This window comes from Tachypleus tridentatus, chromosome 9 (genome assembly GCF_004210375.1).
Source record: "Tachypleus tridentatus isolate NWPU-2018 chromosome 9, ASM421037v1, whole genome shotgun sequence".
Lineage (NCBI taxonomy): Eukaryota > Metazoa > Arthropoda > Merostomata > Xiphosura > Limulidae > Tachypleus > Tachypleus tridentatus.
The window spans coordinates 30,257,697-30,270,989 of record NC_134833.1 but is presented as its reverse complement, the minus strand read 5'-3'; the positions used below and the strand labels follow the sequence as shown (position 1 = coordinate 30,270,989).

General features: G+C 35.0%; 1 protein-coding gene across 2 annotated transcripts in view; it reads left to right on the top strand.

Annotated features, from left to right (window-relative positions):
* LOC143224967 (meteorin-like protein) overlaps window positions 1-12,476 on the top strand; it is a 47,661-nt gene extending 35,185 nt beyond the window's left edge. For both annotated transcript variants that reach the window (XM_076453526.1, XM_076453525.1), the window contains exons 3-4: window positions 8,130-8,186; window positions 10,582-12,476. In XM_076453526.1, coding sequence (XP_076309641.1) covers window positions 8,130-8,186; window positions 10,582-10,895 — 371 coding nt within the window. In that variant the 3' untranslated portion in view covers window positions 10,896-12,476. The remainder of the gene's footprint in view (window positions 1-8,129; window positions 8,187-10,581) is intronic.
* The last annotated feature ends 817 nt before the right edge of the window (window positions 12,477-13,293 follow it).

Here is a 13,293-nt window from a genome sequence, read left to right as displayed (position 1 = left end):
AGCTTTTGTACACTGGTTCCATATTTGGTGCAATCCAGATTAGGAAATTCCAGTTTCCTGGTTGCAAGACATGTAAAATGGGTCAATATGGCTCTTCTCAACTGAACCTGGAAAAGTTCCAATTTCTTCTCAAAAGCACAAATATGCTCAAACAACTTATTCACAAGTTGACTTTTCCCTTGTAGTTTTAAGTTTAAATCAGACAGATGCTGTGTAATGTCTGTGAGGAATGCTAAGTCATTCAGCCAGTTCTCATTGCTCAAGAAGTCCACATTCTGACGTTTGCTCTCCATGAAGAACTTAATCTCCTCTCGCAGATTCCAGAATCTCTTCAAAGTAGCAGCTCTACTAAGCCAACGTACAGCAGAGAAGTACAAAACATCTGAATACTCACTGTCCAGCTCATCTAAAAAAGTTTTAAATTGTCGATGATTTAATCCTCGTGTTCGAATATAATTTACGCATTGGACGACATTTTTCATGACTTCTGCAAAATCCAGAACTTTGGTGCACAAGCTCTCTTGGTGAATAATGCAATGGCTTACAACTACGTCTTGTGCTCCAATTGCAGTTAGAAATTTCTTGGTGAATCCATTTGTCCTACCTGTCATGGAAGGAGCACCATCTGTTGTAACACCACATAATTTATAAGGATTCAGTTCAAACTTTTCTACAACCTTAAGCACTTGTTCACAAATATCCTGTCCTGTGGTTGTGGAGGAAAGGCTTGCCATATCTAAAAACTCTTCGAAAACATCAAAGCCTGCAGTAACAGCTCTGATGAAAATGACAAGTTGGGATGTGTCATTGATATCAGTGCTTTCATCCAAAGCCAGACTGAAAGCTTCACACGAATTCAATCTCTCTTTCAAAGTTTCTTTGATGTCCTCTGAAAGATCTTTTGTCCTGCGTGAGACAGTAAAGCGGAAAGGCTAGTTTGCTCCACCAAATATTTTTTCTCTGAACATGCATATTCTGTGAATATTGTTAAACAATTTTAATAAATTCTCCATCACTGAAAGGCTTTCCCTTTTCTGCCATACATTCACAAAGCTTAAAACTCAGTTTTGTCACCAGTTCTGAATTTTTCTTGAAAGTGGTAAAACACCTTGTTGCTTTTCAATGGATGTTTTAAATGTTCAATTTTGTCCTTTCGTGCCTGACCAACAATTTCATCAAACTGGGAGGAGTGCTTAGTTGCGTAATGTCGCTTAATATTGTACTCTTTCATGACTGCAATTGTAGTTTGACAGACGAGGCAGACAACACCTTGATTATGTGGGACAACAAGATATTTTGTGCACCATTCACTGTTGAATAACCTTCCCTCATCATCAATTTTTCGTTTCTTAACTGCTGACATTTTACTAGCCCTGAAATCAAAACAAAAATTATTCTCACGAAAATAGCAAAGTAGAAAAAACATAGAATTTATTTACACATGGAACCTCTTATGGACAGAAACACATGTTTCTAAATTGGCATCCCGATCATAGACTTCCGGTACTTAAATTAATTGAGAATAGCAAAATACAGTGTGACCTCGCCTATTCGCGGTTCGCCATTCGCGGCCCCGCATATTCGCGGGTTATGCGCGAACTGCGTTTTTGTAGGTCACAGAGACTGAAAGGGCTTTTCGAGGAGATTTCTGTTGTATTTACTCAATCAAGCCGTTTTATCAATTGTCGTCTTCACCAAACAAGATTGACTGCTATTGGCTGACTGCCTCAGCTTCCCCAACAACGCAAACGGCAAAGCACAGCCCGGTAACGCACGGTAAAATTAATGAAATACATAACAGTATGCAATATTGCTACATTATTACTGCATCAATGAGTATAAGTATCATTAGTGTTTGGGAAGCATTTCATATAGTATATAATCGCATACATATACGTTTTAAAACTGCATCCAATATTCGCGGTTTTTCGCTATTCGCGGGAGGGTAAAGAACGTAACCCCGCGAATAACGAGGTCACACTGTACATAGAATCAAATGCATCTGAAAGCAAAAATTTTAATAAATTCAGTAAAGTCACAACAATATGCTAAATAATAATCAATTTACCTTCAATCCCTTGTAGTAATAAAATTTTCACCAATAATGAATGACGGACAGCAGAGGTTAGGGAAAATTGTCGCCAGCGGGCGAAGGCGAGGTTCAGGACATGACGTTGAGTCGTAGACAATAGTGCTAGTGCACGTCACCTATTCATGCCCTAAGGAGGCCGACCAATCGAATTCGGCCTGCTCCTCTCTAGCAAAGATAATTTTAGAAGTTTGTCGAGTCGAAGCCTGGGAATCCCGTAGGATCGATGCTTTTAGAAATATTCCATTTGCGTTGGATTACAGATCAGGCCACATGGTTAGATTACAACAACTGGGGCCACACTAAATGGCTTGGCGGGCCGGGTTGTGGCCCGCGGGCCGCCTATTGCACACCCCTGATCTAGCACATACAAGTCATCAATATGTTGTGGACATAACCCAAAAGGTCCGAATAGCGTGCAGAACGTGAATACATAACCTGATGGTTTACATTCAATTGCTGCAGAAACTCACCATGGCCAGGTGGGTTAAGGCGCTCGACTCGTAATTTGAGGGTCGCGGGTTCGAATCCCCGTTACACCAAACAGCCGAGGGGACGTTAATATAATAGTACGGTCAGTTCCACTATTTGTTGATAAAATAGTAGCCCAGTAGTTGGCGGTGGATGGTAGTGACTAACTGCCTTTCCCTATACTCTTACACTGCTAAATAAGGGAGGGCTAGCGCAGATAGCCCTCGTGTAGCTTTGCGCGAAATTAAAAAACAAACAAACAAAATCAAAAATAATTATCAGTTATGTTCCAATAAATTTGCAGATTTAGACACCACATAAAGAATTATTCTCCAATGTTTCAGGGAGTAAACATTTGTTTTATTATAAAATAAAAATCGTAAACTTATTTCATCATATGAAGAGTGTTTAAACATTACACACATATATATTAATTCTTGATGCATTCAAGTGATATTGAATCAATTCGCATAGGGTTTCAGAAGAACTTATGAACAGTGACGTGGCTCTTATGATGACACATTTTGTTTAGTATTTTTATTACATTTATGTTTAACAACGAAGGTGTGACGTAATGATTAGCGCACCTAGAGTCTGAATCAGATCTGCTGTCCAGCAACTCACGTTGCACTTTTAGCGGCAGTGTAATAAAAGTATTGGTCAAATCTCACTATCCTTTGAAAATGAGGAACAGTGTGAAGTTTCGAAACAAATAAGGAAGGCAACGGTGATTGCTGGAGTTTTGGCTTTACCGGTTAGTACTGCGTTCCTCTGTAGTAACTGACGTCGTCAAGATACAGATTTTGTGTACTCTGGTGAAAGAATACAGTTACTCAAATACGTTGCTGATAGACGTGAATTGCATACACTACTACTTTGAACTTCTGTAACTTTGAGACGTAGTAAATATGTTTTTTTTTTTCTAGCAAAGCCACATTAGGCTACCTGCTGAGCCCACCGAGGGGAATCGAACCCCTAATTTAGCGTTGTGAATCCGTAGACATACCGCTGTACAAGCGGGGGGCCGTAGTAAATAGCATACATATCCAGAACAAGTTGTAATATAGAAACTTTGATGAAAGCAGAGACTTAACTTATGGATTTAGTCGAAATTAAACTTTCGATCCAAGAAATACACCTATCAATAATAATGAAATAAAATACAAAAAAGAAAGCAAATGGTGATGATTCCTGGATCATCTCACTAATTAAATAAAGTCCATGGACCCCTAGACCCTCCAGCTTCTTTGGGGGACCCTCCAGTAATGGTTTAAGGGTCCCTCTTATACTTTACTCCGCTGGCCCCACGAGGTGTGATTATGCAATTTTTTTTTGATGACGTATTAGACATTTTATGCCATGGCTTTACAACTGTAACTGATTTATTGCACAATAATGATTTTCAAAGTTAACATTACAAGAAACTTTGTTTAAAAGAACAAACGATTTGTGAAGAGTTGTTATGATAAGATAATTACGACTGACTCAGCACTTCTATCGTGAAGGGCCACTTCCCCCTCGGTAAAAGTAACTCGTTTACAGACAGTATCGCTTTCCTTTTAACAGGTACGAAACTAAAACTACACAGTTGTTACCGCTACGTCATACATGAGTTATTGGTAGGTTGTTGAACTAACCTAAATATCTCTTTATTATATACGCCTATATTAATATAATACTATCTTAACATCATTACGTTTTCATCTGTTAGATTATCTGTAACGTTCTGGGGTTTCATAGGCTTATTTTCATGGCCTGTGTGTTACAGACCACAAATGGTTGATGGGATGAAACAAGTCTGTGTAGTATAGTTTTAAGTTATGATGTTCCGCTTTGATAAGCAAGAGTTGTTGTCATCGCACGTCCAGAGAGAGATACTGGTGTTCTGGACCTGGATCATAGATAATAAAATGATATGAATTCAATGCTGCAATTATCCTTATATCTGAAAACAAAAACAATAACAAAAACATGTAATAAAAGTGGCTTTTAGAATCACACCATTAAGTCTTCAGATTTTGTTTTATAACATGCTGGCAATACCTGTTCGTTATCAAGCACAAAGGTTCACTACGAGTCATCTGTATTGTGCCAATCACGAGTAACGAAACCCGGTTTTTTGCTTTTTTCCAAGTGAATCCAAATACTTACTGCCGAGCCAGCCCGCCATGGCCTGGTGGTTAGGGCAGTCGACTCGCAATCTGAGGGTTCCGGGCTCGATTTTCCGTCACACCAAACATACTCGCCTTTTCAGCCGTGATGGCGTTATAATGTTACAGTTAATCTCATTATTCGTTGGAAAAAATAACACAAGAGTTGACGGTGGGTGGTGATGACTAACTGCCTTCCCTCTAGCTTTACGCTGTTAAATTAGGGAGGTTAGCGCAGATAGCTCTAGTGAAGTTTTGCGCGAAATTCAAAACAAAAACAAACTGCTGAGCCACTGAGGGACACCAACAACGTATCTTAATCCAATTTAATTGGTACCTGCGAAAATGACTAGCTAATGTAATTGTGACATAAATGAAATTGATAAAAAAATTTTCTTTGCCGACAGTTGTCAAGTGATTTGATAATATAAATTGTATCTCAAGTAACTACCATGCCTGTCGTATCCCAGACAACCTGAATAGGTCTGATATCGGGCGAAAGGTTTATTTGTTTTAACACAAACTGTCCATCGCGGGTGAATCGAACACCAGTTTCTACCTGTTTGTGTGTTGATAAAATATGATGTATAGTTATCGTAACAAGGAAAAAATATATTTATATTTCATCTTACACTACATGGAGACAGTGATAAAGCTTTTATGGCGTGAACTTATCGCTGTATCATAAACAAATAGGAACAAACAAATAAAAAGTTAAAAGTAGCATATTATAAACGGCATGGTTGTTAACTATTCAAAACCGATTTACAGAAATGAAATTATTAGGTTTTCGATTCGGCAAATTTCTCGAACTGTGTCACGCACTTGCGCCTAATTGTAAAACCATGTGATACTCATATCTATGACAATGCACTGGAGAAAACGTTTTTAAAGATTTCTTGCTTCGAAGAGAAAATATTAACGTGGGGTTGAATCGTATTTTTATTAATTTAGACAAAACTTTGGCTGAAGACTTATTTTGATTTATGAAGAACGGCATATAATTATCATACATTGAAACACGTTTGGGTGAAGTGTTATTTGTGTAGCCTAAATGGTTCACCTTTTCCACTGAAAAATAGTCGTAGAACATGCACAACCAGTATGTCTGATTCAAGGTTCTTTACCGTAAATGGTTGAAGGTACTGCAGCATTTTGTGCTTATTATATAAAATCGTTTGTTTGTTTGTTTTGGAATTTCGCACAAAGCTACTCGAGGGCTATCTGTGCTAGCCGTCCCTAATTTAGCAGTGTAAGACTCCCCACGACTGGGAGGGCGAGCATGTTTAGCGCGACGAGGGCGCGAACCCGCGACCCTCGGATTACGCGCTAGGCCATGCCGGGCCATATATAAAATCGTATAGAAGCTGTTAGTCTTGAATTTTGAAGAGTAATCCTATGCTATAATGTTTTAGGGTTTATTGTGCTTTAATGAATTTTATGTCCTACGATTATATGTTTCTCAGGTCTATTTCATGTTTTATTTATTTTTTATTGTGAATTACATGAATCTTGAGTTAACAGGATGTATCATTATTTAGTTAGTTTTGTTTATTATTTTTTGCTGAAATTTGAATAGACTACATATTTGTGTTGATAGCTTTCAGGCAAATTTTGGCCTCTCTTTACGTGGCTTTTGGTCTTATTTAAGCAGAATTAGTTAGGTTTAAATATCCGAGACTTGTATTTATAAAAGTGAACACTTTTAAAAAGTTATTTAATGTTCTCGGGCGTCACGAAATCTTTCAATAACACAGTATAAATATCGGGCAACTTCTTCAGAAGTAACTGTCATGTTACAGGCCATATTCAGATTGTTTTGATGTATCTCATAGCGGCTGGTATGGGTATTAACACTTTTATTGATAAGCAGAGAACAACGTTTTGACTTTCCTAGGTTATTTTCAGAGTTAGTACCCATATCAGCCGTTCTGAGATATATTTTTATTTCAAGTGGGTTTCTTGTCAAGAGATTGTTTTGGTGTTTTCGTTCACTATAGGTTTCTTTACACTGTGTAATGAGTCTAGAAGTTTCGTGTAACACATAAAAACTAGTAAAATATAAAATTATGAGACTGATTAATTTAGAGCTAGTTAATCATTACCAATTCAGCATGTTTGTTATTGATCGGTTGGTGAATAAATTTCTGCAAGCATGTTAATTTGTGACTTAGCCTTAAATTCTCTGAATTTCTATCCAAACGTTTTGTGAACTTATGCCGACCAGAGAATAAAAAATGTAGCTTGTATAAAAAGTTATTAGAGAAATTAATTAATTATATATCATTACTTGGACGAGACTTCGTATTATTTTTTGTTCTGATGTTCCGTAGAAGCAGCCGTATAATTTATATTGTTTTCAAGAATAATTCACATAAACCACCCAACAATAAAACACGCCACGACAACAATATATTAAACCTACCAAGGCACTTCTGGTATTGTCATATGTAAATCTAAGTAATCATCTCAGTCCTGGCATGGCCAGATGGTTAAGGCACTCTACTCGTAATCTGACGGTCGCAGATTCGAATCCGCGACACACCAAACATGCTCGCCCTTTCAGTCGTGGGGACGTTATAATATACGGTCAATCCCACTATGCGTTGGTGAAAGAGTAGCTCAAGAGTTGGCGGTGTGTGATGATGACTAGCTGCCTTCCCTCTGATCTTACACTGCTAAATTAGTGACGGCTAGCGCAGATAGCTTTGCGCGATTTCAAAATAAACCACCGCAGCTCCAAAAAATTGGGTTTCAGTTCCCGTGGTGGATAGAGCGCAGGTAGCCCATTGTGTACAACTTTGTACATAACAACAAATGAACATATTTAGATGACATTCCACTGAATTAATTTATGATGTAATTTAATTATTATCTACAAGTTTAGTATTTGGGAATATACAGGTTATTATAAATTGTAATTTGTGCGACATCCAACAAACAAACCATCAAGTAAATGCTGTGACTTTATTTCAAATTTATCGTAACGTATAACAGTTAACACCGAATAAATGTTTTCAAAGATTTAAGAACATTTTATTAATTTTCTGACAATAGTACTTTATCCTGTATTTTAGTACATGTCAAATTAATAATTCATAAGGTTATTGCAATTTAAAATCGTTAATTAAAATCAAAATTATGTATTCTCGACACCAATGTTTCTTCCACCTGGAGGGACTGTTCACGTAATAAATGCCCTATGCCTACTCACAAATTATTCATATCTTGAAGACTAACTTTCGAAAAAATATCGTAATATGTAATATAAATATTTATATTGGAAGGAAGTACCAGAGATGTTCTCGCCTGGGGTGGAGCGTTAACGTATATTCCCCTTAGAAACTACCTTGTATTTCTTAATAGTTAAATTTGTATAAGACTTAAACCTTTAGTGTTTTTTTGTTTTTTTTTCACAGTCTGCCGTCCATGTTCAGAGGAAGAAATGCTCAGGTACTATTGCATCAGTGACTTTGGTAAGTATAAAAATTTTTAATTTAAAACGTTCAGAAAATTAAGTTTAGTGTGTGTTTATGTGTTTTTCTTATTGCAAAGCTACATTGGGCTGTCTGCTGTGTCCACCGAAGGGATTCGTACTCCTGATTTTAACGTTGTTAATCTGAAGACTTAACGCTGTCTCAACAGGGGACATTAAGTGTAGTATCAAATTATTCTAACACCTACTGTTTTGTTAGGAGACATAAATAGTACCTTTAAAAGACCTTCGAAATAATTTCTTCAGTTTACAGGTAAAATTAACGTTGGCTACAGTATTAAAGTATTTCGTTAAAGTTGTAAATCTCTGAAGTATATAATTATTGTAAAACACGATTTATTTCATGATATAAAGCTTTCTGAATACAGATGCTATTAAGTCTTTTCGTTTGTTTTTTCGCTATGTACATTGTATTATTCCTTGCGTTACATTTAAAACATTTTTCATTTTCATTAAAGAACTTTGTAAAATCTACTTTTATTGGAAAAAAAGAGTTTCATAGTATAATAAAAAGTTCGTTTGCCATTTAGTGAGTAACTAAATTAATTCTTTCCATAGTATGTATTGTTCATAAGCATTTATTATATGTATAGCACCTACATCACAACAACATCAGGTATATTCGAGCCATACTAACGTACTAATGGTAATATGTTTTAAGTTTATAGACGGCAAATAATGTTTTAGAATACTAGTACTTAACTTTTCCGTTTTATCTTTGTGAATTTCGCGCCCATTTTTAAACACCGGAAAAAGGATATACCGTACCTCCCCTTTCTGATGTTGCTTCTTTAGTCCTGGTTATGGTTAGTAGAAGCACAAGAAGGGCTTGACTGTTGCTGAGCTTTATACGTAGAAGGGGAGTTGTTGATTTAAGTCTGTCTGGTTTTAGTTAATCTGTAGTCTTGAAGTGCGCGAGTCGTTAGAAGTTGTTGATTTTCTCGTCACACTAAAATTGTAATAATTAAAGAGGAGTTACGCTGCTTTAGGCTCAAGCGGAATATCTCCTGTTTTCAACAATTTCTTAGCGTAACAGTAGAAAGCAAGGATAGAATTTCACCAGGTCATCCAGGTTTAAGCCTACTTCCTGAACTTGAGGGTTTGACCACATGTGCCTATTGGTACTTAAGTTACACCAAGTGCTGGACTATAATCATGTTGCTTTTGGGAAAGAAAATTAAAGCAATTGAGTTGTGGTTCTTAAGATGCATCTTCAAGGTATTTTGGACAGTAAACATCTTAAATGAAGAAATTTTGTCAAGAGTAGGTTGCAGAAGGAAGTTTCCAATTAACATAAGAAAGAGATAGAATTTATCAGACACGTCGTAAGGAAAGAAGAAATTGAAAGTATGGTTGTATCTGGAAGGACTGAAGGAAGAAAAGACCGAGGACAACAGAGATTGACTTATGTCAAGAGTCTGTCTAAACGTATGAATGTATCGACATTGGAAATTCTTTGTGCCTCAAGTAGAAACATCTGTGGAAAACCATGATTATCAAGATCTTGTTTGGATATAGCACGGAAATGAAGAGAGATTGGACTATAAGTGGTTGTTGTTGTTGAGGCTTATAGTTTGTATGTGAGGGATACATTTGATGACATCTCTCCAGCTGTACGTTTAATATCAGATTTACTGCCTTTATTATCTTATTTTAATGAAATATCGTTATGTATTATACTTGCAATAATGTCATATGATCAATAACTAACTATTTGAACGTTTACTCCAACAAAACATGTTCATTCAGTTGAATTCATTCAGCTGAAAAAAACATGTGAACAGTAAAAACTATCATCTATGACAGTAATAAAAATAATAATAATTAATTCATTAGGTACGTGTACCTCCAGAATGTATCGCAATATTTCACTACTACAGTTTCGGTAGGATAATATACAAATTTGCTAACTCAGTGAAAAAAAACAAAAACAGATTAGATAAAATAAGCTAGTATTTCGCCCTCTTTACTATGATCTATCAGGTTAAAAAAATTTATTGTGTATATTTTTTCATTTTCATATTTTCAAATGAAGGTTTTAATCTAAAAACTGAAATCGCTTTAGTTAGAAAATTGAGTGTGTAAGGTAATTAATTTAAATTTTAAGATACAGTGAAAGCTGTAATTAAATAATTATATGTGTATTTTGGTTAATTTATTCGTATTAGAGTGGTAGGTCAAACCTGATTGGCAAGTGGGCGTGACTTGGAACATGCCCTTACCTGTTACCACGCCCCATAACTGAACCCGAACTTTATTCAGCAAAGCATATTTTTAATAAACTTCTACTTTTAACACTTTCACTTAATATAATGTGAAAACCGGTAACTTAATATTTATCAAACGAACATCGCATCCTATTTTTTTCTTTTTAGTCTTACAAGGAAAAGTGAGTAACCTGAACCACAATAAAGCCCTCCAGCGATCAGAATTAGCAGTTCAAATAACAAGAATATATCGAGATAGTCAAGAATCTCGGATTTTAAATTCCGCTCAAGGCAATAACAAGAAGACTGTACTTCATAGACCATTGAAGTGCGCTACTAAAGCAGGAGTTGCCGAATATGTTTTTTTCGGTAGATGGACTTTGGAGAATATGATCGTTCAATGTGCCCCTCGGTTATCAGATTGGAGAAAAGTAAGGAGAAAGGCGTTAAAGAAAAAAAATAACCAGTGCCAGTTGGACTGAAAGTCGTATTTGTTGTTATTATTTTGTTTTTTTATTATACAGGATGCCGAAAGTATTTGTCTGTGATTATGGAGAAGTGAAGACATGTCTCTTTGTCGTTTGTATTGATTATTGGAGTCTTATTTCTGTTATGAGTGTAAAATGATGTATATAGTTGTGTATTGATCTCATACGTAAGTTTTGTACAAGTTTTTAAATGTGAAGTATATGCTTTATGAATTAAGGTATTTTCTCTTTTTTTTTTAGAGAGAGAAAATGTACGAAAGGTAATTTTTTTTTATAAAAGTACATATCTTTCAAAATTTATTTAGCATTGGATCTTTAGAATTTTTGTCGGTATTCGTGAAGGGGAAAAATTTTTTTAGAATGACATAGGTTTATACAACTAGAAAAATTTAATTGACAACACGACAAATGTCATTACTGATTCGCCACTTTGTATTTTTCGATAACTTTTATGTTTATTATATAAATAATTAGGTAGCGTTGACAGAGCCAGGAAAAGAAATATAAGGTTTGAGCGTTCTATATTAAATACGAACAAAATATTTAAAGTTGTTTGATAAAAAGTATTTATATATGACTATATTTTAAACTTAAAATAATTTATAGCATCCTATCTTTACAATATCAAAATGTGTTGAAAATAGTTTAGTTAAGCCTAAACCGCCGGACGACCAGGTTTATACGCTTTTTAAAACCAAAAAATTGCTAGTTATAAAATGATTGATTGACAAAATGAATTATCAAGTACTTATAAACTTAAAATGTGAAATTGGTGACGTGATTGTATGAAGCGAAGAACTGATCAATTAAAACTTGCATCTGTTTTTATTTTGTGAAATTGTCTTTTGATGCTGATCTCTACGAATTAAGTATTTTATTTGAAATTTCAGTGCAATGTTTCTAAATGTGTTATTGTTTTTTTTAACAATTTCTAAAATGTTGAGATATTTTATTTAAAATTTAGTTATTACCATTTATGCTTTTGCAACTATGCTCGTCTTGTTCTTTACTGTAAATAATTTTACGAACTGGTAATGCAGGTTTTTACAGAGAGAAAAAAAACCCATTGAAATATGAATATTACGTCATTGAACAAAATGTTTATCTGTTCTTAAGAAAACTGGAATATTATTCGTATCTAAACAAAAATCAACTGTATGACAATCACATGATTTGGTCTTTTGCGCCTTAACCTATCTGTGAATAAATATATGTACAGGTCAGACAGTGATTCATCCGAATACCCAGAATACTGATAGTGGTTGCATTTCATGCAAAACGAATTTTGTATAAGGACTTAAAGTTACTTACGCAGTAGTAACAATGGTTGACACTATGAATATTTATAATATACTGATACAACAATCATGCAAAAACAATGTAAATTTGAAGAAAAGTATCTTGTGTTACTTGTAAAACTGTTTCGTTTGTCTTTATTGGGCAGTTTGTTAAGATCCACGTTCTACATATGTATGTAGATATATATTTATACAAAATATTTTGTACCCACTTAACGAAAAAAAATCTTTATTCCTTGTAGTTTTAAGTGAGAAATAAATCTGATGTTTTATTAAATTAAGTACATATTTATTATATATTTCTTACAAGGAAATTAAGCAAACCATAAAATGTAAATACTAGCTTACGAAGACGATTTTAAAATAACGTTAATGTCTTTGAAATTTCAAACGGCTACATCAACGGGAAAATTGTAGTGGACAGATGTTAATTTTCGCGTGACTTTCGTGGGGGAAAAATGAATGTGTTAGACTTATATGAATAAATTTATCTTACACACGTGTTCGGCTTACAAATTTACTTACGTATGAATGTTTAAGTTTGTAAAATTCATACCGTCTGCTCACATACCAAGAAACTTGCATATACGTAACCTTCTAATACCGACTTGTCTTTTTACCGTTTCATTATTGGTGGTGTCTTTATGATGCATAACACCGAGTAATTTTAGAATTTTTTTTTCGTATTACAATATCAAGTATAAAATCCTGGCCAGAAAAAAAAGTCAATTTCTACTTAAAAATAAGTTTGGTTTGAATTTCGCGTGAAGTTACACGAGAGCTATCGGTGCTAGTCGTCTATAATTTCGCAATGTAAGACTAGAGGGAAAGCAACTAGTTATCACCATCCATGCTATTTTTTGCAACGAATAGTGGGATTGACCGTTATATTATAACGCCCCTAAAACTAAGAGGACGAGTATGTTTAGTTAGACGTGGATTCAAGCCTGAGACACTCAAATTGCGAGTCGAGCACACGGGATCATGTCGGGTCTTTAAGAAACAGGAAATGAGCGACTTTATAAAATGGGATTTATTCTGTTATTAATGACATGTTTGTTTATATTTTTGTGTGACTTGTTGTTACGGAACCT